At 44.2% G+C, this 25,523-nt stretch overlaps 1 protein-coding gene across 1 annotated transcript; it reads left to right on the top strand.

Moving 5' to 3' along the window:
* The first annotated feature begins 773 nt into the window (after window positions 1-773).
* On the top strand, window positions 774-24,188 carry LOC145357056 (transmembrane protein 263). The gene is made up of 3 exons (XM_080210128.1): window positions 774-873; window positions 19,273-19,354; window positions 20,949-24,188. Exons 1-3 carry the CDS (start codon window positions 865-867, stop codon window positions 21,239-21,241), a joined length of 384 nt encoding a protein of 127 aa, XP_080066254.1. The 5' UTR covers window positions 774-864; the 3' UTR covers window positions 21,242-24,188.
* Window positions 24,189-25,523: the final 1,335 nt, after the last annotated feature.

Raw genomic sequence — 25,523 nt, forward strand, 5'->3', positions numbered from 1 at the left:
GGATAGCAGGACTAGAGGACACAGCCTCAAGATAAGGGGGGGGGGGTAGTTTCGATCAGTGTTGAGGAGGAACTTCTTCATTCAAAGGGTGGTGAATCTCTGGAATTCTCTGCCTGTTGAAGTGGTGGAGGCTACCTCGCTAAATATATTTAAGTCACAGGTAGATAGGTTTCTGATAGACAAGGGAATTAAGGGTTATGGGGAGAAAGCGGGAAAATGGAACTGAGCCACTTCAGAACAGCCATGATCTTATTGAATGGTGGGGCAGGCTCGAAGGGCTAGATGGCCTACTCCTGCTCCTATTTCTTATGTTCTTATTAATTTCTTCTTGAAATCTGAAAACCTTTGGGCCTCAACTACTTCCTGTGGTGAACAACATTCACCACCCTCTGAGTGAAGAAATTTCTCCTCCTCTCAGTTGTAAAATATCTACCCCTTATCCTCAAACTCTGACCCCTACTTTCAATTGGAATGTGTTTCAGGTGATTTGGGCGCAGTCCTCTCTGACTGAGATGCCCTTTCTCTGCACCCCTGGAGGCGGGTTGAGATGCTGATGTGGGGGAACAGATAGATGATTTCCCTCCAAGGCGGGTGCCCCCCCCCCTCCTGCACTGATCTGTGTGCAGCTGGGTTTTAGCCAGTGAGTAAATATTGTTTTTGTTGGAGGCTTTTTTTCTGCGCTGTTCCTGACGCCATGTCCGGTTGTAATGTGGGGCGGAGCGCCACGTCGGCAGCGCTGATCGCGGAGAGCTGGAGGGACAGGGTGAGTGAGTGAGTGAGTGAGAGGCAGGCAGACAGGGAGAGAGCCGGAGTGGGATAGCAGCGGTATCCCCGTCACTGGTACAGAGGGCAGGGAGGCACAGAATGGTGAAGGTAAGAGCAGCGCTCGGTTTTCTGTCTCTCTCTCTTATAACAGACAGGAAAACACAACTCTTTGTTCGGAGAAAGTTCTCACGTTGGCAAGTTCAAAATTGCCCCCCTCTCCCAAAAAAAAACAAAACGAATCTGACCAGAGCAGTTAGTTGCAGTATTTAAATAGGGTCGGTGGGGTCCGAATGTTCTTGACCCCGTGTTTCCAAAGAATTGCTGCCCTGTTTAGCCGAATTTCAGAGGCTGGGGGGGGGGGGGTGGTCTGGAAATCTCGCTGGATGTTTGTTTGGGAGAGACGGGGGTGCTGGGGGGGAGGGGGTGGGTGTTTGTCAGGTACACGGACGGTACGAGGTGAAAGTGACACGATTGTACATTTCAGTTCACTCTGCAGTGTTGCCTGGAGAAGCGAGTTTACACAAACTCTTTGGCTGAGTGTCCAGTTCCAGAGGCAGCTTATCCCATTCCCTCCTCCCAGCTCCACAGTGACAAGTCAGCAATGCCATGTCACCAAGAGGGCGATCCATGTGTCAGTCAGCTTGCCTCTGGAGTTGAGATTTCTTTCCTTATACAGGAGAGAGAAGCGCCCTTGTGCCTTTGTTTCAGTGTCTCTTCTCTTTGTTTTGTGTCCCTCGTTTTTTCTTATTGTTGTTGCACCGAGTTTACAGCACCTGTTCTCTTTAGCTCTGACTTAAGAGCTAAAGAGAGATCCAACCTCTACGTTGTCTCTATTCTCTCCACAGAAGCTGCCAGACCGCCTGAGATTTTCCAGCATTTTCTTTTTGTTTCAGATTCCAGAATCCACAGCCACTTTTATAGTATTGCAATATCTGCTGCAGAATTGTTATAGGTCATCAATAATTTAAAGCATTATACAGCTCAACATGAGCTTTTAGCTATCAATTGACAGCTGTCAATTTCAGTTGTTGGCCCATATTGGTAAGTTTGCGGGGGGAAGGGTGATCTAGTTGGTGATGGTCTTTTAAAATAGTTCTTTGAACTGACTTGTAATAACCTTCCTTGAACAGAGGGGAGCCAGTGGATGTAGTATACAGTATTTGGATTTTCATACAACATTCCATAAGATGCCACACTCAAAGTAAGGCTTGTGGGTAACTAAATAGCATGATGGAAGACTTGGTCAAAGGACAAAGCCGAGAGTAGGAATAAATGGGTAATTTTCATAATGATAAACTATTATTAGTGCGGTTTTGCAAGGATCAATGCTGGGACTACAGCTATTTACTCAATAGTGATGACTTAGATGAAGGGACTGAGTGTAATGTATCAAATTTGCTAATGATACAAAGCTAGGTGGAAAAGTAAGCCATGGAGAGGACACAGTATGCAAAGTGATATAGACAGGTTAAGTGAGTAAGTTGGTGTCAAGGAAATTTTAAAATACAACCATCAACCAGATCACCCTTCCCCCCCCCCCCCCCCCCCCCTCCCTCCCCCCCTCCCAAACTCACCAATATGGGTCAACAACTGAGATTGACAGCTGTTAATTGATCGTTAAAAGCTCATGTTGAGCTGTATAATGCTTCAAGTTACTGATAACCCATAACGATTCAACAGCAGATGTTGCAATACTATAAAACTCAAATTGAATATAATGTGGGAACATGTGAGGTAGGAAGAGTAGAAAAAAAACTTTATTAAATAGTGAAAAACTGTTACACGTTGGTGTTTAGAGGGGTTCGGATGTCCAGGCACACACAATGCAGAAAGCTATATACATACACTAGGCAGTCAGGAAGACAGATGCTTCATTGATCTTTGTTGCAGCAGAGTTCCTGCAATTTTACAGGGCTCTGGAAGATGAGAATTAGAGCATTATATTCAATTTCAATCTCTGTACCTGGAGGAAAAATATACTTGCCTTCAGAGGAGAAGTAACAAAGATTCATGAAATTGATTCCTGTGATGAAAGGCTGGAGGAGAGGTTGAGTACGATGGGCCTATACTCTCAAATTTAGAAGATTGAGAGATGATTTCATTGAAGCATGTAAGATTCTGAGAGGGCTTGGCAAGATGGATGCTGAGAGGCAGCTCCCCTGGCTACAAAGGGCACATCATCTCATGGTGAAGGGGTTGATCACTGAGGACTGAGATGAGGAGAAATGTCTTCACTGACAGTGTTGTGAATCTTTGGAATTCTCTAACCGAGGGCTGTAGAACATCTGTAGATGAATTATTCAAGTTCAAATCAGAAAATACTTGGACTTGGGAGGAAGGGATGTGGGGTAATGCTGGGAAGGTGAAGTTGAATTTGGAGATCAGCCTTGACTTCTCCGGGCTGCCCCTGTCACCTCACCCCCTACCCGCTTGACCACCCCTGTGGCCCCCACCACCTTGACCACTCCTTCAGACCACCCCTCTGCCCCCACCCTCCTCGACCACCCCACCTCTCTGGCCCTTGCCCCCTCCCCCTACCTCTCTGGCCCTCGTTTTCCCCCCCGCCCCCAATGCCATTTATATATAAATGTAACACAAGGGTATCTGCCAAGTTAACTTTCTCCTTAGTGTCCTGGAATGCATAGGTTAATAAATATGTGGGGTTGTCGGGATAAGGCCTGGGTGGGATTGTGTTGATGTAGGCTCAATGGGCCGAATGGCCTCCTTCTGCAGTATAGAGTTTCTGTGGTTTCTATACTGATGCACACACATTTATACAAAGTCCCTCTGGGATAGCGATCAGCAGCAGTGTCTTTGTGCAATTTGATGTTTTCCATCCCTCCCTTTCTCAGTTACACTTTGGTTATTTTTGGTGCTTGTGGTCCTGTCCCCAATCTCGGTTCTTCATATTCTCGAGATAGTCATTGTCACAGTCAACTGAGCTGTTGTGCAAGTTAATCTTGTCTTTCTGGTTTTAATAAGATTCACGGTATTGTATTAGCAGTATTTAGCCTGGATACAATAAACTAATGAGTGAAGGTAGTCATGTATTTTTCATTTGCATTCAATTTTGAAGGCTGTCTTCCTCGCATCCCACCATCCCTGAGCCAATCTGTCATAGTGACAGAAAGCAGAGGTTAGTACTGTCAGAGTCGGTGCCTATGCATCACAACGTCACCATGCACTGTGAGCTTAAATAGCAGTTGTTCATTATAACATTACTAAGGCACTCTCTGACTACTGTTTGCTTGATAAATGATGAAGGGATCTGCTGCTCTTAAAATATAACCAAAGGATTAATTTGCGAAGCTGAAGATTTGGCAATTTTAACCTAGATACTTGTGCCCAGGTGTAAACAGTGTGTTCTTGCAAGGAAATGCATTGGCACCCAGTTCTACAATCCCTTTACTGGAAGGATTATTGACTGTAACTAAGACTGCAGCCATCTTAATTTTCCTCCCGCTCTAAACCTTAAAGACGATGGGATGCATTTGTGGCAGCAAGCACCCTTACCCTGGAGACAGATTGTGGTCCATTCTCACTCCAGTCATAATCCAGGCTCACGCTGCAGTGCAGTAGTGAAGGAGTGCTGTACTGTCAGAGGTGCAATTTTTTTTTTAATTTAAATTGAATGGGACATTAAATCCTTTTGTGTATGTGGTTGAGTAGAGGTCTAAACAGGGTGTTCAGAGTGACAAAGGCATTCAATTAGGCAGCCATCAAGAAACTATTTCCTCTGAGTGACAGAATCCTAGAACAAGAGCACACCATAAAATTAGATCCAGGCTGTGCAGGAGAGAAATCAGGAAACACATTTTGCTTCTCTCACGGGGTAGTAGAAATCTGGAACTTTCTCCCAGGAAGACTGAATACCGAAGAACAAATTACATTCTCAAGGCTGGGATCGATAAGTAACTGAGGGCAATGGAGCTAAGATTCTACAAGTTGTGCTCTGACCTAAGAATTAAAATGACTAACATCTATTCAGTATCTTCCATGCACACATTGCCTGATGCTCTTTTGGAAATGCAGTTGAACAAAGGATTTTGATGTGTAATATTTACCATGACCACCTGATCTGAATCTGATGGAGCGGATTAACTATTGTGATATAAGTTGCCTGATTTTCGTGCTGTGTCTTCAATGAGATCTATGCTGTTAGATAAGGAATAAGAGCCATTCAGCCCCTGAAGCCATTTTAATTATGAACACAGATAATCTCCCAGGTCTGACAAATCAAGCATGCTCAAGAGGCTGGAATGAGAGCGATCTCAGAATCGCTACAGTGCAGAAGGAGGCTATTCAGCCCTTCACGTCTTCAGATCTTCTGCCTTTTCCTCATGATTACTTAAACAGAAACAATGTTCAAGGATTATCTAATGCCTTCTTGGATGCCTCGGTTGCTTCACCATACTCCCAGGCAGTGCATTCCAGGCCCCAATCACTTGCTGTGCGAAAACGTTCTTTTTCAGGTCACTTTTGCTTCTTCTGAAAATCACTTTAAATCTATTTGTGATCTTTTTACAAGGAGGAAGGTGTTGCATGAATACTTCTCTTTGGTCTTCACTCAGCAAATGGAGTACATAGGAACAGAATTAGGAAAAGGGACTGTGAAGAACTTGCACAGTTTGGCATTGGAAATGGGGAGGTATTAGGAGGCTCTGATGGGCTTAAAAATGGACAAATCCCCAGTCCTGGATGAATTATACCCCAGGCTACTGTGGGAGGCGAGGTAAGAAATTGTAGGCCCTCTTTTACACAATTTTTAATTCCTGTCTGGCCACAGAGGAAGTGCCAGAGAACTGGAGGACGGCTAATGCAGTTCCACTTTTCAAAAAGTGTGGTAGAGATGAACCAGGAAATTACAGATCAGAGAGTCTCACATCTGTGGTAGGGAACTGTTGGAAAGAATTAATATCCACTTGGAAAGGTATGGGTTAATAACGGGTAGTCAGCATAGTTTTGTCAGTGGGAACTGGTGCCTAAGAAATTTGTTACAATTTTTCAAAAATGTGATCAAGTGTGTGGATGAGGGAAGTGCAGTTGATGCGGATGATATGGATTTTTGCAAAGCTTTTGACAAGATCCCAAAATGGGCAATTGATTGAGAAGGTTAAAGCACATGGAATTCTGGAAAACTTGGCGAGATGGAGGAGAAAGTGGCTTTATAGGACACAAGGAGGAGTGAATAGATGGCTGTTTGAGTGACTAGAGGCTGGTATCCTGTGGCATACTACAAAGTTCAGTACTGGGACCCTTATTGTTTATTATATACACAAATTATATAGATGAAAGCTGGGGGAATGTTAAGCAAGTTTGCAGATGTCACCAAGATTGGTAGAGTGGTTAATATTGAAGAAGATTAAGTTACAGGAAGGTATAGATGGGTTATGTTGGAGCAGTACAGAACATTGATGTGGGCACAGCTGGAGTACTGTGTGCAGCTCTGATCACTCACTATAGGAATGATGTGATAGCATACTAGAGGGGGTACAGAGGAGCTTCACCAGGATGTTGCCTGGGATGGAACATTTGAGCTACAAGGAGAAACTAGATAGACTTGGACTGTGTTCTTTAGAGCAGGGAAGGCTGAGGGGGGACATGATTGAGGTGTATAAGATTATGAGGGATATGGATAGGGTGAACAAGAAGCTGCTGTTTCCCTTGATAGAAGAGTCAGTCACGAAGGGGCACAGTTTTGTGCTGAGGGTCAGGAGATTCAGAGGGAATTTGAGGGAAAAAAAAATCAGAGTGATGGGAATCTGGAATGCACTGCCTAGGAAGGTAGTGGAAGCTGGAGACCTTAGAACCTTTCAAAAATATTTGGATGAGAGCTCAAAATATAACATTCAAGGATATGGGACAAGTGCTGGAAAATGGAATTAGTGCAACTTCATTGGTAGTTATTGTTGGTGCAGACCTGATAAGCTGAAGAGCCTTTTCTGAACAGTACGATTCTGTGACTATTGCTATATGAAAAGTTTCTCCCTATTGACTGTGTCCAGCTCCGCCATGATTTTGAAAACCCCTATCAAATCCCCTCCTAGCCCCCTTCTCTCCATGGAGAGCTGTTCCAACCTCTCCAGTCTATCTCCACAACTGGAAGTTTCTCACCCTGAACCATTCTTGGAAACCTCTTCTTCACTCTTTCCAATGCATTCTTTCTCCAGGAACCAGATATTGTTGAGAGTTGTGGGAATGGAGGAGATTAAAGAGTTAGGGAGGGTCGAAGACATGGAGAGATTTGAAAATGGAATGAGACTTTCAAAACCAAGGCATTACTTGTTTTAGGTCAGTGGGCACAGAGGCAATAGGTGAATGGAATTTGGTGTGAATTAAGACACAGGTAGTATTGATTGGGCCGATCTGAAGTTTAGAGGAGTTAAATGGAAGGTCAGAGAGGTATTGGGAGAGATGTGGGCAGCCTGAGGTTCATGTGAGATTGAATCTGTTGGAATGTTAGTTTGAACATCGTGACTGTTTCCATTTCTGCCTCTGAGGTCACCTTGCTATTGCAGTTGTCTGATTAGAATGATCGTATAACCTTCTGACTCTGTCCAGGGCAGTTCAATGCTTCGCATAACAAACATACTTGGAATAGCATGCACTCAAATCCTACAGCAAGATCTCAGCTTCATTATTTTCCATTTGATGCAGTCTCATTAAACCCAATACCAACCAACACATCAGAACTCTCACCAACATCCCCTGAACCCTTCCCCTACCCCCCGAGCCCCATACTTTGAAACTCCCACACTGAAGCAATTTTTCATTGAGGATGTTGTTACTTGTATCTAGTTCTCTCCACTTTGATGAAGGGGCCACTTGTACAGAGGTACTCGTCTATGTTGATTGCTGGTCTCATAATTCCCCTGATCTTATATTTTGTGTAACACAAGGAACCTATCGGACAGTGTGCCTATGTTCAGCCCTGATTTTGTGTTCTTTTTTCAAGATATTTGTACACATTATCTTAGAGTTTTTTTCTAAATACATTTCACCTTGATTCCTTCATAGGCCATGGAGTGTGCAAACATTTTTATTGTATGTTGTTTCTATTTGAAGCCTTCCCCAGAAGCACTGTATTTCTGGGATGCTTGCAAAGAAGAATGTCAGCTTTATTTCTGGATTAAATTAGAGTCTGAGATTATCATGAATAATGTCTTTTTTGTTTTGCTAACTGCTGCAATGTAGCATTAAGTAGGAGAACATTACAGTGCTCTGATATATTGTCCAATGAGATTTGTGCTACTATATACCATTGGCCCATGAAACTTGGATTACTTTTTAAAATTTATTCATGGGGGTTGTTAGCTAGGCCAGCATTTATTGCCCATCCCTAATTGACCACAAGATGATGGTGAATCCTATTTCCTGAATGGGTTTAAACCACAGTCGTTATGGTGCAGGTATACCCATGGTGCTGTTAGGGAGGGAGTTCCAGGATTTTGATTGTGCAGCAGTGAAGGAATGGCGATATATTTCCAAATCAGGATAGCGAGTGACTTGGAGGGGAATTTCCAAGTGATGGTGTTCCCGGGTATATGCTGTTTTATCCTTCTAGTTGGTAGTGGTTATGGAAGGTGTCGTTAAAGGACATTTTGCAGTGCATCTTGTAGATAATGCACACAGCTACAGCTGTGCATCGATGGAACTGCACTCATCCACACAAGTCTGTCACACTCCTGACTTGCACCTTGTAGATGGTGGACAGGCTTTAAGAAATCAGGAGGTGAGTTACTCCCCATAGAATTCCTAGGATCTGACCTGCTGTGATCACCATAGTATTTATATGGCTAGTCCAATTTAGTTTCTGGTCAATGATGAGCCCCACAATGTTGATGGTGAGGAATTCAATGATGATGTTGTTAAATCGCAAAGGTTTATGGTTGGCTTCCCTTATTGGAGATGGTTATTGCCTTGAACTTGTATGGCACAAATGTTACTTGTCATTTATTAACCCAAGCCTGACTACTATCCAAGTCTTGCTTCGTATGTGGATGGACTGCTTCAGTATTGAGGAGCAACATATGGGGCTGAACGTTGTGTGAACATCACCAATTCTTAACCTTATGATGGAGGGAAGGTCATTGATAAGGCAACTGAAGATGGTTGAGCCTAGGACTGTACCCTGTGCAATGCCTGCAGTGATGTCCTGGGATTGATAGGCCTCCAATAACCAGAAACATCTTCCCTTGTTCACTGTACCATGTTGTTTGAGGTACAGGTTAGAGTTTAGATATATCCAGCTGAACTGGATTAACCTGACTAAATGCAGCCCCTCTTCAAAGTCCCAGTGGTCCCAGATGACCATAGGCTGCTCCCTCCTTTGCGGGGCAGAGCTGACTGGTGGTTATTTAAACCTGGTGATCACTATACCTCAAGCAAGAGACAAGGTTGAAAGGCAGGCCTTCATGAATAACCTCAGCCGGCACAGAAATTAAACCCTTGTTGTTGGCGTCACTCTGTATCACTAACCAGCTGTTCAGCCAACTAAAGCTCTCTGCACATCACCAATAACACAGATTCCACAAAAACAGTGTTGTTACCCAACTCTGCCTCACCATAACTATGCGTGAACATCACCTCTGTGTGTCAAACTGCTCAGTTAACTTGCAGAACTGGAAGAGTTACAATGTTTTCCAACTAAACATTGGTAAGACTGAAATCCCCTTTCCTCAAGTTCTGCTCTGTTGACATTGACTTCATTCCTTTTGCAATCTTGGTGTATTCCAAAGTATGACGACTTGGACACAGAGTTAAACATTTGGAAGAGGAATGTGAGGAAGAACCTCTTGATGCAGTGAGTGATAATGGCCTAGAACTTGCTGAGGATGGTGGAATCAGTAATGATCAGTGACAGCTAAAGAAATTTAGAAAGCCAATGGATACGAGAGAAACTAACTTGCAGAACTATGAGGATAGAGTGTGGGAATGACTAGATTGCTTTAGAGATATGGACCTAATGGGCTAAATGACCTCTCTCTGCGCTGGAAGGACTCTGTGCTAATTCCTAACTACACATCATTTCCATCACCAAATCTATCTACTCACTAACATCTTCTATCATTGGGCTTTCCTCAACTCCTTTCCTGCTGAAACCTTCATTCATACGTAGTTAACTCCAGGTTCAATAATCTCAGCCTGGCTGCAGTCTCATCCACACAAACGTGACCTCATCCAAAGCTCTGCTGCCCATTCCTAACTTGCACCAAGTCTCATTTACCTGTTAACCCTGTGCTCACTGACCTGCACTGGCATCTGCTCGAGCGATTCTAAAATTCGTGAACACATCCTGGAGTATAAATCCGCCCATGGCCATGGGCTGCTAACTGTAATGAAATGGAGGTTTCATCACATGACTTTCTTCCACATTGCAGCCATTAGGCCGGTACATCCATCCTAGTGATGTACTACCCTGCTATGCCGATTGGAAAATAAACAGGCTCCTGACTCAATTGGATCATGCTTGACTAGCATCATTCCTGCTGCCCACCCCCACTATCCATTTTCAATAGTTTTATATTGGTAAAGAGAAACATTTATGGAAGATGAAAGCAGTGTTTATGAATGCCCTGATGATTTTTCTCCAGGCTTTCACACGACAGTGCCCTGAAGATTGGTCTTCAGTGTCTGGCGATTTCCAGGCCAATCCTGGAAGTTGGTAACCATACTGTGACCTCACACATCCCTATCTCTATCACTATAACACTGCTGGTCTGAAATCCTTGTGCTCCTCTAGCTCTGGTCTCTACAACCGGGACCCAGCCAGTGCCATGCTAACTACACTGGACATCCTCTGGCTTTCTACCTGAATCCCCCACTTAGGACCCTTCGCAAAACTGGCTGAGATTTCAGTCACCTGTCATAGTGTCTGCTTTTTGGCTCAGTGACAGTCTTTGGTTACACTCCCAGGCAATACCTTGGGCATTTTAGTGCATCAGTGGTGAGCTGGTACAGTGTTATCGTACAGTGTGTGGGAACTGAGAATTGGGTTAACACATTAATCACTCCCAGGAGACTGAGACCTCCGGTTCTGCACCCTGCAGCTGAATATCCTCCACCACAAGTGTCTCAGAATGGACACTGTCCGGAACTTCATGATTAAACTAAAGGTCTGATCATTTGGCAGCAAACTGAAGTGTCAGTGTTATCTTGGTGGCTGAAATGTAAAGCATAACAATGCACATTTTCATGGTTTTTCAGTTTCTTTAGAGGATCACTTGTCTGATGAACTGTTTAAGTGCAGTCACTCTGAAGCATTTCAGAATTCCAGGATAGATTGCAACACCTCCTGCATGCTCCCTTATCACTGGGTACCAGGCAAGGTTCACGAGTTCCCTGTCCCACGGGTTTGATGATTATAGATAAAAGGTGGCCTTTGAGTTGAGTTAATTGTGAGACTGCTAATTGATAAAGATAATCGGGACGCTTTCCTGCTTCTGTAACCAGAGCTTGTTGAAGCACGCTTCATGTCTTCTGAACAATTGGATCAGCGCAGCAGCATTGTCACTCTTTGACAAGGTTGCTTAATGTTTCATCCTTCCTCAGAAAGGGTATCTGGTGCACACGCAAGAATGACTGAAGCATAAGGAGAGGGGGGGTGGGTAGGAACATAGGACTCAGGAGTAGTTCATTCAGTCCTTCAAGCCTGCTCCCGCCATTCAATACTATCATGGTTGATCTGGTTGTGGTCTCAATTCCACTTTGCCGTCTGCCACCCCATAACCATTGACTCCATTCTCTTCAAAATAATCTGTTTTTACTCAATAAATTCAATGATCCAACCTGCATTACTCTGGGGGAAAGAATTGCACAGACTCATGACCCTCAGAGAGGAAAATTCTTCTTGGCTCTATCTTAAACGGGAGACCTCTTATTCTCAAACTGGATCCCCAAGTTCTCGTCTCGGCCACAAGATTGAAAAGGAAAAAAACAGCTCCCAAACTACATTTGTGTATCATCATCCAAATGGAAAAGTACTTGAAAAGCTCCCTGGAAGTACAATCAAGAAAAAAATATTGGGCAACAGGGAGATATTTCGTCCATGAGAACATTTTTTCAAGAAAGTAATTTCAGAGTTTCTAAATTAATGTTCCAGAATTTTATATTTAAATTCATGGGCTGTGATTCGTAGAAGGAGGCCATATGGCCCATCACACCTGCACTGACAACCATCCCACCCAGGTGCTATCCATGTAACCCCATGTATTTACCCTGTTGATCCCCCTTGACAGTAAGGGGCATGGTTGCTGACCATCCCTAATTGCCCTTTGGGTAGGTGTCCACTGCAGTTCATGTTGAGTAGGTACACCCACGGTGCTCAGAAAGGGGCTTCCAGGATTTTGACCCAGTAACACTGAAGGAACAGCGATATATTTCCAAGCCAGGATGGTGTGTGGCTTGCAGGGGAAATTACTGTAGAATTCTCAATCTTTGACCTACTCGTGTAGCCACAGTGTTAATGTGGGTGGTCCAGTTCGGTTTCTGATCAAATTGTTGAATGCTATGAGTTTCAGCAAAGGTAACACCAATAAACATTGTAGTAAAGTTAGATTCTTCCTGGTTGAAAATGTTTATCCCCCACTCTGAAGTTAAAATAGAGGGGAGTTCATCGAGGAAGCATCTGAAAATGTTTGAAATTTTTAGGACACTACCCCGAGACACTCATGCGGTGATGCCCTGAAGCTGAGATGATTGACCTGCAATCACCACAACCATCTTTCTTTGTGCCAGGTATGACTCCAACCAGTAAGGAGTTTTTCCACTAATTCACAACTTCAAGTCACTGGGGCTTCTTGAACTATACTCAGTCAAATGCTGCTTCGATGTCAAGAGCAGTCCCTCACCCCAATTCTGGAGTTCAGCTCTTTAGTCCATGATTATTGAAGGCTGGAGTGACAGCAGAAGCTCAGTCGCCCTGGGGCAGCACCAGCTGGGGGTCAGTGAGCCGGTTGTTGCTGAGTGGCTGTCACTTGATAGTACTTTCCATCACTTTGATCAAAAGTAGAGTGGTCAGATTGGATTTGTCCTGCTTTTTGTAAACAGGGCCTACCTGGGCAATCTTCCACATTGCCGGATTGATGCCAGTGTTGTAACTGTACAGTTTGGCTTGGAGCACAACTAGTTCTGGGTCGCAAATCTTCAGTGTTACAGCTGGGATGTTGCTGTGACACAGTTTTAGCTATACCCAGTGAACTCAGCTGATTCTTGATATCACTCGGAGTGAATCGAATCAGTTCAGAAAGGTTTTTGTAATTGCTTGGAACTTGGGTGGAGGCCAAGCTGGCTTATCAACTCAATATTTCAGGCTGAAGCTGATTGAAAATGCCTTGTCTCTTCCATTGACGTGCTGGACTCTGCCATCGCTGAGGATGGGGATATCTGTGGAACCTGCTACTCCAGTAAGCCGTTAAATTATCCATGGCAGAACTGCAGAGCTTAGATCTAATCCAATGGTTGTGGGATCACTTAGCTCTGTTCACCACATGTTGCTTTTGCTGTGGCCTATATGTAACTTGCAGCTCATTTTTAGCTATGCCTGGTGCTGCTCCTGGGATGTTCACCTTCACACTCTATTGAATCAAGGTTGGTCCACTGGCTTGATGGCAATGGTGGTGAAGGATTTGCTTGGCCATGAGGTTACTGATTATGTTCTAAAAACAGTTCTTCTACCAATAGTCCACAGCCTCTTGTGGATGCCCAATTTTGAGTTGCTAGATCTGTCCTATCCCATTTAACATCATGGTTATGCTACACAATACAATGGAGGTTTTAGCCCTCATGATGGTCCTCTCACACCCTGCCGCAATCTCAGTCTGGAAATGATGTCCTTCAGGAAACGGCCAGCTCAGTAATACGGAGCCACTCTTTTAGATAGAACCCCACCCACCCCCGGTATATCCTGTGCCCGTGCCACCCTCAATGCTTCCTCCAAGTCATGTTTAGTATAGCGTACCATCAGCTGGGGAAAGATGGTAATCAGCAGGCTTCCTTGCTCCCATTTGATGCCATAAGATTTGGGGTCGGATGTCAATCTTAAGAGCTTCCAGGGCAACTCCCTCCTGATTGGGCCATCGAGTCTCCACTGACTCTCTGGCAGAGCATCCCAACCAGGCCCTATCCCCATGACCCCACACACATTCATCCTGCCAAGGCCACCATCTGCCCTGGCCCCTGCAACATGTACACTGTATTGAAAAAGGAGATATCTCTGAAGATTCTCACACCTTCTATACCTCTTCCCAGCCTGATGTGTGACCAGCAACATATCTGCCTGACCTTTGAGTGACTAATTCCTGGAATTATATTCCAGATATCTCTATCTACATACGATTCATGACTTCTTAACCTCCAGTAAAGCTCTGAGCTTGTGTTTCTGTGTTATAGGCATGATATGAATGCAGGTACCTGGAAACATCCATCACCTACAAGACACTCACCATCCTGACTTGGAACTACATCGCTGTTCCTTCACTGTCACTGGGTCAAAATCCTGGAACTCCCTCCCTAACAGCACTGTGGGTATACCTACACCAGAGGGACTGCAGTGACTTGAGAAGTAGAGATGCTGCGTTGGACTGGGGTAAACACAGTAAGAAGTTTCACAACACCAGGTTAGAGTCCAACCAGTTTATTTGATAGTAATCTCACAAGCTTTCGGAAACGGTGTTTCTTCGTCATGTGTGTGGACGGTTCTGACTAGAGAAGGACGTATAAAGACACATACGGTTTACAGAATACTGGTTAGAATGCAAGTCTTTACAGAACCTTCCACGCACCTGACGAAGGAACACCGTTTCCGAAAGCTTGTGGGATTACTATCAAATAAACTGGTTGGACTGGTGTTGTGAGACTTCTTACTGTGATTTGAGAAGGCAGCTCACCACCACCTTCTCAAGGGGCAATTACAAATTGGCAACACCACGTGAACGAATAAAAAAGGAGAAACAAACGTGCGTTTATATAGCTCTTTTAACATATCACAATACTTCAGAAGAGTGTTATCAGACAAAGCTGACACTCAGCCATGTGGGTATTAGATAGATGACCCAAACTTTAGCTGGAGGTGGTTTTGAGGAGGATGAGGGACCAGGATTTTAGTGAGGGTATTCTAGAGTTAGGGTCCAGTTAGCTGAAAGCACAGCCACCAGTGATGGGCAGTGGAATTCTGGAATGTACAAGAGGCCTGAATTAGAGAGATAAAGAGCTCTGTAAGGGTTGAAGGAGTTTATAGAGATAGGAAGATATCGAGGTCAACGTTGTTTTGTGTTGTGAATTGCAGTGATTAAGATTGACACATCATCAACTCTAGGCAGCCATTATTAAACTAAATTTATTTATACCTCCCCAAACAGAGAGGCCATATACCAAACTATTCAGGTCTTGCAAAACACTATATTCCCCATTTAAAAAAGAACTTGCATTAAAATGTAAAATGGTACATGTGCATAGCGTCTCAGAATCTATCTGATAAAACCAGTATCAACAATATTGCATTGTATTGTATAATTTGTTTTTTTTACTGTAGTTACAATTAAAATTACCAGCATAATTTACATGTTTAAAGTAATTGTTATATTATCATCAATATGTGTTTGACAAAAATATCAATGGACAAGAAATAAAGAAAAGAGCAACTTTTTAAATATATATTCCTATCTCACATCTTTCTTTTTCTGTCTGGTATCTCCTTCCATTTCCATTAGCTTGACTCTCTTCTCAACACCTGACTGTTTCAACCCAAACTTTGACTTTTGACTACTTCCACTTCATGGTTGGTACAGTGACACTGATTTCTTTTGATCAAAGACCCTGACTCAGTTTTGCACTACACTTGGATTCTGTGGTACTGACAAGCTTTCAATTTTTTTCTTTCACTTTGGGCTGCAGGAGGAATTTGGACTATGAGGTCTCTCATGCTTTTCCTTTGTCAGATTTCCTCCTTCAAGAAAATGGTCTACATGACACTGATGGAGACCCTCTCCAGTTCTTCACTAGATGTTTAAACACACCCAGACTTTTTGCACCAATTACAAATACATACTTCTCCTTATCACTTTGGTGGGTTTTTTATTATGACCTGACCGGAGCTGAGTTCTGTCTGTATCATGTACGGTATATCATGAGTCATCTTCCCTTTGTTTTCTCTTATTTTGCTGTTAAAGTCAGACTGAAGCAAAGTAAACCTTGTCCGAGAGGTGTGCTTAACCACTAACTTGTAAGGTGAGCGACGTGTTGTAGATTGTGGAGTTATTCTGTAAGAGAACAGAAAATTGTCAGAGAAACAAAGCTCACTTGAACCGAGGAAATTATTCTGCAAAGAGCTCTTCACAGTCGATATGCTTCTTTCTGCTGCACTGTTTGATGCTGGCTGTTATGGTATTAGAGTCTGTTTGATTCTAAAGTTCCTCAGAAATATTTCAAACTCTTCTGATGTGGACCATTAGCTGGGAACCATAAATTGCAAACCAGCTTCTCAAAACTTCAGTCGTTTTCTTACTTGTATTGGGCATAGACTCCACATTGAACCACTTACTACAGCAAGTAACTAAAACAGGCCTTCTTTCTTTTCCACCTCAGAGATCAACAGGTACTTGTTCCCAAGGCTTTTTTGTGTTTGACAGTGAAATTAGTGGTACCTTGGAGGGTCCCGTTCTCTTTATGAAACACACTTCATAACTTTTCCCCAGCTCTTTAATAACTCTGCCTACTTTTCGCCACCAAAACTAGCTTCTTGTTGTTGCTTTGTTATGGATTATCCATGTCTGCTCTGAATGAAGTTCCTCTAATAGTCTCTCTATAAACCAAACCAAAATACTTCCTCTTCAACCCCATAGACACAGCCTTAATTAGTATTCAGTTCATTTTTAGTTGTAAAATACTCCTACAGCTTCTCCTCATGACAGCCTGTGGCCAGTTGTTCATTACATAATTGAACACTTTACCGAGCACTACATACTTGTAAGTTTCTGCATTAATTTGTCTGACGGACACTGGTACATCATTCGTGTGCTTAAACAATTCACCCTGCAGAATGAGGCTGTTTGACTCATTCAGTCTGCACCGAGTCTCCAACAGAGTATCTCACCCAGCCCTGTCCCCATAACCCCACATATTTACCCTGCTAATCCTCCCCTAACCTAGACACATTGGAACATAAAGGGATAGTTTAGCATAGCGAAACCACCGAACCTGAATATCTTTATACTGTGGAAGGAAGTGGTAGAACAGTGGTTAGCACTGGGCAGCACAGTAGCACAGTGGTTAGCACTGCTGCTTCACAGCTTCAGGGTCCTGGGTTCAATTCCCTGCTCCGGTCACTGTCAGTGTGGAGTTTGCACATTCTCCTCATGTCTACGTGGGTACTCCTGTTTCCTCCCACAGTCCAAAAATGTGTGGGTTAGGTTGATTGGCCATGCTAAGAAATTGCCCTTTAGTGTCCAGGGATGCGTAGGTTAGAGGGATTAGCGGGTATAATGTGTAGGGATATGGGGGTAGGGCCTGGGTGGGATTGTGTTTGGTGCAGACTCGATGGGCCGAAGGGCCTCTTTCTGCACTGTATGATTCTATGAAACCCAAGTAACCAGAGGAAACCCATTCAGACACTGGGAGATCATGCAAACTCCATACAGTGGCCCAAGTCCAGAATTGAACCTGGGCCCTTGGCCAACCACTGTGCCACCATGCCTCCCCTATCTATAATCTATCCAACTCTTCACTTACTGCTTCTAACTGGGAGTATGTTACTCACTGAACCTTGCAAAATACTGACTGGACATTGTCCTTCATCTTGGCTTTGCCTTTGTGATGCTTTACGATCATTTGGTCCTTTGCACTCCCTTGGTATAGTGTCAGTGTCAGGCACACCCTTACTGATCTGCACCATAAATAACTTAGCCCAGTTTAACTATATCTTCATAAACCAATTCCTCCCCCATCAAAGAGACTTTGTTCCCTTTAACTAATACCAATGGGAAGTAACAGGATGTATCATTGTATTCCACTCAAAACTAACATCGCCTAACACTGGGATTCTAATGTTGGAATAGTCAGTTTTGTGTAAGGCAACGTGATTTGGGGACATCTTATCCCTGTCTGAGATACCAGAGCCACTGCATCTGTATCAATGATGAAAGTAAATTGTGAACCTTCGATTTTCATTTCTACTGTGGGTGCTAGAATTTTATCTTCAATACTGTTACTCTCATTTTCCACCTACTCTTTCCGAGCATAACTTTTGATCTTCCTGCTTAATAACATCAATTTCTGTTTCAATATCGATTATGTGCACATTCAAGAATTTCTAGATTCCTGAACTAGCTTTAGATCAACAGCAACCTGGACCTGGTGCGCTGTGCCCTGGAGTATTACTGCATCCTGTGCTTTGCATGGTTGACTTTCCCAAAGGCAAAGCTCTTTGACCTGAAATGGAGGCATGTCAGTGATTGGTGGATACCATGGCAATGATAACATCCAAATTTCTGACCCAAACACTAGGAATTTTGCTGCTGTTGTCTGGACCACACTGAAATCCAGTGGAGGCCCCCTCCTGGCTCAAGAAAGTAACTCCCTTTTAATGCACAGTTATCTCTTTCTGCAATTTCCTTGGCTGTGGCCTTGTCTCAGGCCTCCTTCTATGTCAGGTCATGACCATTACTCAAAAGTTTGGCCTGGATTTTATTGTCTTTTAGGCCTCCTACGACAGTGTTTCTTAAGGTTATTTTCTAAATTTGTGCCCTGCCCATAGTGATAGTGACTTGGTTTCTGTTTACACACACAGACCCTTCACGGATATGGTTTGAGCTTGGGAATGGCCTGTGGTGACCAGGCAGAGTCAGAACTGATGCTGAGGTCTCACCACCACCACCACCACCACCACCACCACCCCCCCCCCCCCCCCACTCTCCAGTGTTGCATGCTGAGCTCTCATCATGGTGGTTCCCCTCCCATTCTCACAGGCTTGCAAGCACCCCAATCCCCCCTCCCCCCTCAGCCTCCATACTAAAATGTTCCTTCATTTATGCCCCAAGAGTTGGTCACCCTGACCAGGACCAACCTTTCCAATTGCCTGCACTTCCTCAAAATCAGCTTTAGAAGATCAGAAAACGTGTCAACGATGTTCCTCAGTTCTTAATTTCTCAGATGGAGTGTAAAAACGAATTCCATCCTGGCTTTGTTCTCATCTTTCTGCTGTGATTTGGCACTGAGTAACATTGACATAGCATGATCAGCTGCAGACAACCTTTATTCAACTCCCTTTATTTACACCTCACGAGAGGAGAATATAATCAAGTGTTTCAATGTTGGCGTCTATTACAGTTTGGGTGTGTAGATTTTCTCACAAGATGGGAGAGAAACTTTGGGTAGAATTGCTGAAAAAGTAATTTGTATGCAGACTGCCAAAGCAGTGGCTGGATGGTTTAGGCAGCCTTCTATTCTGTGTATCTTACTGTTCCGATGGAGTTCCAAGTGGAATTCACCCTTTTCCTGTCGCTGTGGTTTCAGATTGTCAATGGTACAGAAATGAACCGATCACCATCCCAAAGCAAGAATGATCAGGAAATCCTCGACAGTGAGCCAACTGAAGGTAAGGAAGTTAATCTGTTAAGGAGGGAAAACAGTGAATCAGATGTTTCATTTATTTGCCTCATTTACATTGCCCTGTGCTGTGCAATATTCCTCAGTTATGGAGCCGGTTATCGAGTAACCTGCCACTCCTGTAACAGGCTCCCACTCACATAAAGCACTTCCCTATCACTTGGTGCAGCCACAGAGAGTCATTTCGCTAGCACATCTTCAGTATCAGCAGCTTAGTCTCTCAGTTTGCTGGCCTGTGCAGTCATTCGTCTCTTACTGTGGTGGTTGCATTTCTGAAAAGTGTGACTTTAAACAAAACCACATTAAACAAATCAGATTTTCTCACTACAAACATTGTAAAAACTGAAGTTAAGATTTGTAGGATCTTTCTCCTCAGAAAAACAGTTAGATATTTCACACTTTCATGGACAACACGGTGACACAGTGGCTAGCACTGCTGCCTCAGTGCCAGGGACTCGTGTTTGATTCCCGGCTTGGGTGACAGTGCAGGTTCTCCCCGTGTCTGTGTGGGTTTCCTCCGCTTGCTTCGGTTTTCTCCCACGCTCCAAAGATGTGTGAGTTAGGTTGATTGGCCATGCTAAATTGCCCCTTAGTGTCTAGAGATGCATAGGTTAGAGAAATTAGTGGGGTAAATATATGGGGTTAGGTCTAACATGCTCTGTTGGAAAGTCACTTCAGACTTGATGGGCCATTTGACCTCCTGCACTGTAGGGATTCTAAGACATTATACCTGGTATGTTGAAATAATGCAAATGCTAAATTATTTGTAAACGAATTAACTTTTAAAATTAAAAATATCATAAAATACCACCCCCCCTTGAATCCCAGAGATTTCAAATCTCCAGGATCTGTAGTGTTTGGTTTTATTAGCCTGTGTAGAATCCGTGCCACGTTCCGAGTACAGCTGGAGCTGAGTTTCACATTAGGAACGCACACTGTTCTGTGATTGTGACTGTCGTGAACCTGCTCTGAAGCTGCTGAGCGTGAGCTGGATCATTTGAGACGTTCTACTTTAGGGTAAAACAGAGAATAAATGGATCCCTGCTTCTTGGAGTTAGCTGCTGGTGGCCCGGGCAGAGTAAGAAGGTGGATTTAACACCCACTCATGAGACTTGAGCGCATAATTCAGGCCGAATTATGGAATTTTTAAATATGAAGGAGTGCTACACTGAGATTTAAGAGATGCCAAGGCTCTGTTTGCCCTCTAAACTGGCCAAAAAAAATCCTATGGCACCATTCAAAGAAAAGTAGGGCATTTCTTCTTGGAGGCACCAGCCAATGTTTATCCCTCAACTGACACCCAAAGACAAATTGTTCTCTCATTGCTGTTTATGGTATTTTACTGTGTACAAATTGTAATGTTCCCTTCGTAAAGGTAGTTAATTGGCTGTAAGGTATTGTGGGACGTTCTGACATTATGGGAAGTAATGTAAATACAAGTTATTTAATTTGAGTTGGCCTCACTCTGGGATGTGGGAGAGATGAAGAGAGCTAGTGGGTTGTTATTGCTGCTCGACAATCTCCAGTGACCCCGAGTGGAAAGGCTTTGTTTTAACTCAACCGATGACTTTCTTCTTTCCCAGTTCCCGACTCCTCGAAGGACCATCCCAAAACAGAAGCAGGAATGATTTGGAAAGTGACTGGCGGCCTGTACAATATCACCAAGGGAGCTGTCGGTGCGACGGTTGGTGGTGTGGTTTGGCTCGGTGGCAAAGGGCTAGCAGTGACCAAGACCGCGGTCACTTCAGTGCCAGCAGCTGGCGTGGGACTAGTGAAGGGTGGAGTGTCAGCTGTGGCTGGAGGAGTTTCGACGGTGGGATCCACTGTGGCCGGTAAAGTGCCTTTCGCTTCCAAGAAGAAGGACAAATCTGACTAAAGAGCCAATGGAAGAGGGTTTGATATGGACTCACATCACTTGGACTGTGCCAGACCTGTTAGGTGGGGGAGGGTGTGGGCAGGGAGGGATTACTAAGTTCATCCTTTTGTCTGGGAGCTTGTAGTTGAATCTTTGAAAGTATAAGCCTCTCACTGGCTCTTGTTTGCTGTGTACTGGTTAATCTGAGTGGAGGTTCACAGAGGAACATCAGTCTGGGTCACCTGGGAGCTGATTCCTCCATGGAACCAAAGTCAATTGCATAAGAGAAGCTTAAATCTTTGAAAAAAAACACCCAAGGGAGCAGGGGCAGGGGGCATTCCGTGCATAGCTGTTGCCTTGGGAGATGCTGGCTCGCCTTTTCCCAAACAACACATCTCTCACCCACCAAACCCCGAGACAAAACATCCTGACGTTGACTGGATTCTCATGTTTGAATGCAGCAATTACAGAGCTTGATTTGTGAGACTCTGTTTTGAGAGTTTAGTGTGGATCCCCTAATGTTGAAGCGGTGCACTGGCTGAGGCTGAATGTCCTACTTTAAACTATGGGAAATCTTAAATAGCTACACCCCTCCCCCGTTGCCAGGGTGACCTTTCTGTGGAAGGTTCACCCCTCCCCTGTTGCCAGGGTGACCTTTCTATGGAGGGCTTGACTCTCCCCCATTGCCAGGGTGACCTTTCTGCAGAGATTATGTTCCTTTTCCATTGCCAGGGTGACCTTCCTGTGGAGGGTTTACCCCTCCCCCATTGCCAAGGTGGCCTTCCTGTGGAGGGTTCACCCCTTCCCCATTGCCAGGGTGACCTTCCTGTGGAGGGTTCACCCCTCCCCCATTTGCCAGGGTGACCTTTCTGTTTAGGATGAGTTTTGACAGGGAATTAATTTTGTTCTAAATGGATTCAGTTTCTGGCCTCTTGTTTTGCTTTTCTTCAACTTCACTGAAGGTCCAGTTAACCAGAGATATCTTTAGTTGTCCACCACTGGGACTGAACTGTCAATATTTCAGCCTTTTCTTCATGGGCAAAGCTGTAGGAAATGGTTTCTTTCTGCTTTTGTTTTTGGTGTATTTTCTGGGTGACAGTTGTTGGGGAACGCCAACTCTCCAGACCATACTTGGTGTCCCCTTAACTTCAGCATCATTGAAGGCAAAGCTCCCTCTGGTCCATGCAAACAGTAAATTAAATCTGTTAACCACTTTACTCAGCTAGAAATATTCTTGTCCCAGTATCCTCCCTTGGAACTCTTCCTCCCCACTGTCCATTCATCATAAATAACAGAATAGGGCAGAAGGTGAGATTGTGCTTCAGGGGGTCAGTTGACTTGTGCAGTATCCAGTCTAGTACTCAGCTGGTCTGAACGTTGGCAGCCTGTCTAGCTGAAGTTGATAGTCTGAAAACCATGTCCTAACTAAGGTTCGGTTTTACGTGCTTTCTGAAATCCAGCGGGAGTAGACTGGAACATTTGATTGTGTTCTGACACCAGAAGCAGGAAAAGAAATGATATTAGTAGCACAGGAACAAAAGTAGGCCATTCAGTCCCTCGAGCCATATCAAATGTAATTGGGAAATGCCATTTGTTGAAGAGACTAAACTGTCACATTAAAAGCCAAAGTAAACAATAATCCAAAAACCTGTTCCTCTGTTTGCAATTGCCTTACTATTTGTGTGTTTATACACACAAATGTTCTAAGCATGTCACCTAGAGGTGGCTGTGCTTACTTCCTGACCCCCAATGTGTTTGTGTTATCGTTGTTACCTGCTTGTAGTGTATCCTGGAAAGTTTCTAGTTTATGACTACCTTTTTCATTGCCCAGTGATCACCCTGTGTGGCAATTGGTCAATAATGGCTACTGTAGTACCCACAATCCTCTACCCTCCAGAACCTGCTCTATCTATCATATGCCAAGACCCTATTGTATCCTAAGGCCATTGCAGCCTGCTGTTTACAAAGAACAAAAACAGCCCAGGAAACAGGCCCTTCGGCCCAACGAGCCTGCGCCGCCATCTTAACACCACCAGTCCCCCCCTCTACCCATGACCCTTGTCTAATGTTTTATGGCCATCCACATTGAGGGAAAATGTTTATTGAGAGTCCAACCAGGATGTAAGTGGAGGAGAGATTTTTCTGGGAGACTAATCAATAATTCCAGGACAGTCCTCGCGGGATGGCAAACCTGACACGTTATAGTGAGTGATCTGCTTTTGACAATCTCACCATTGGCCTGATGTTCTTCATCCTATCTCTGAAGCTGATGAATGGGCCCCTGACATTGTGTGCCTAGCTGGAATTACTGCCTCTTTTAAGATTGTGCAAACATCTAGATGGGTTTAAGGATTAATCTCCATGCTTCTTGGACTGCAGAATTACCAAGTGTCATCACTCAATCCCCACAAAGCTTTTCTGGGAGTGTACTTGATGTATCATGACTTTGTAGTTGTATAGCAATCTGCCCCTGAAGTCTGACTTTGTGGAAATCCTTTTCTTTACAGGCCTGACTTTACTGACCCTAGCATCTAATCCTGAGCCCAAAACATGATTCAATTAAGCTGAAAAATGAACTTTAGATGAAAAGAACAGGCCTTCCATATTCAGTTTACATTTTGGAGATTTCTGGGTACCCTGTCCCATAGCCAGCCTTGATGTCTGAACAACAGTTGGGTTTTGGTCAACTTTCTAGTCACATGCCTACAATGGCCTGCTGGAGATGTGATATGTGTTTCCCACACTTAACATGGCAGTTTGAGCCTGCTCTTCATTATGCTCATATTGATAATGTGTAACTAAAACTGGCAGAGGGATGTCGATCTCTGCCGATACTTTATTGTCCTTCCTCATCAGCTGATGGTCTGTTGCTCTGTTTTGATCATGGGCAGGATTGTATGTGTACACAAAACACTTTTTAATCAGTATTGTATTTTAAACATTTCATTGAATAAATCTTTTTACAGAGCTCAATGCCTGCTGTCCTTTTTACGGTTGGCTGCACAACTCCAGGACCGTTTTGTTCTGTTACACTGGAGGGTGGATAAGTGCTTGGGAAGGGAGGGAGAGTGTGTGGGTGGGGGAAAGGTGTTTGAGCCTGTGAACTAGAACGTGTATGTTAGTGAGTGAATCTGTGTTAGAATGCGTTACAGAATGTGTGCGCTTGAGAGAGCGAGAACAGAAGGAGGCCATTCAGCGCCCTTTATTTATGCTTGCTGTTTGAAGGAACAATCCCAATTGGTCCACTCCACCACCCCCCCCCGTCTCCATATGTCTGTAATTTCTTTCCTTTCAACTATTTCTCTAATTCCTTTCTGAAAGCTGCCATTGAATCTGCTTCCACTGCCCAGTCAGATCACAACTCGTAGTTAAAAAGCTTCTCCTCATGAGCCCTCTTATTCTTCTTCCAATTACCTTACATCTGTGTTCCTCTGCTTTCTCCCCTCCTGTCGACGGGAAGAGTTTCTCTTGTTTGTTGTGTTGTAATTCCTCCGAATTTGGAAGCTATGAAATTTTACCGTGACATTGTTTGCTGTAAGAGGAACAATCCCAATTTCACAAACCATTGCACATAACCGAAGCACCTCTTTCCTAATGTAAGAACATAAGAAATAGGAGCAGGAGTAGGCCATCTGGCCCCTCGAGCCTGCCCCGCCATTCAATAAGATCATGGCTGATCTGTCGTGTCTCAGTTCCACATTCCCGCCCTCTCCCCATAACCCTTAATCCCCTTGCCTATCAAAAACCTATCAACCCGCGTCTTAAATCTATTTAGCGAGGCAGCCTCCACCACTTCAACGGGCAGAGAATTTCAGAGATTCACCACCCTTTGAGTGAAGGAGTTCCTCCTCAACTCCGTTCTAAACTGCCCCCCCTTTATCTTGAGGCAGTGCCCTCTAGTCCTACTGTCCTTTCTGAGCGGGAAGAGCCTCTCCACCTCTATCCTATCCATCCCATTCATCATCTTATACGTCTCAATGAGATCTCCCCTCATTCTTCTAAACTCTAACGGGTACAAGCCTAGTTTATTCAGCCTCTCCTCATAGTTCAATCCCCTCAACTCCGGAATCAGCCTAGTAAACCTCCTCTGCACTCCCTCCAAGGCCAAAATATCCTTGCGTAAGTGCGGTGACCAAAACTGCACACAGTACTCCAGCTGCGGCCTCACCAGTGCCCTACACAGCTGCAGCAAGACCTCTCTACTTTTATATTCAATCCCCCTCGCTATGAAGGCCAGCATCCCATTTGCCTTCCTGACTACCTGCTGCATCTGCAGGCTGGGTTTTTGCGACTCATGCACAAG

This window comes from Carcharhinus amblyrhynchos, chromosome 22, assembly GCF_965287045.1.
Source record: "Carcharhinus amblyrhynchos chromosome 22, sCarAmb.v2.hapA, whole genome shotgun sequence".
Taxonomy (NCBI): domain Eukaryota; kingdom Metazoa; phylum Chordata; class Chondrichthyes; order Carcharhiniformes; family Carcharhinidae; genus Carcharhinus; species Carcharhinus amblyrhynchos.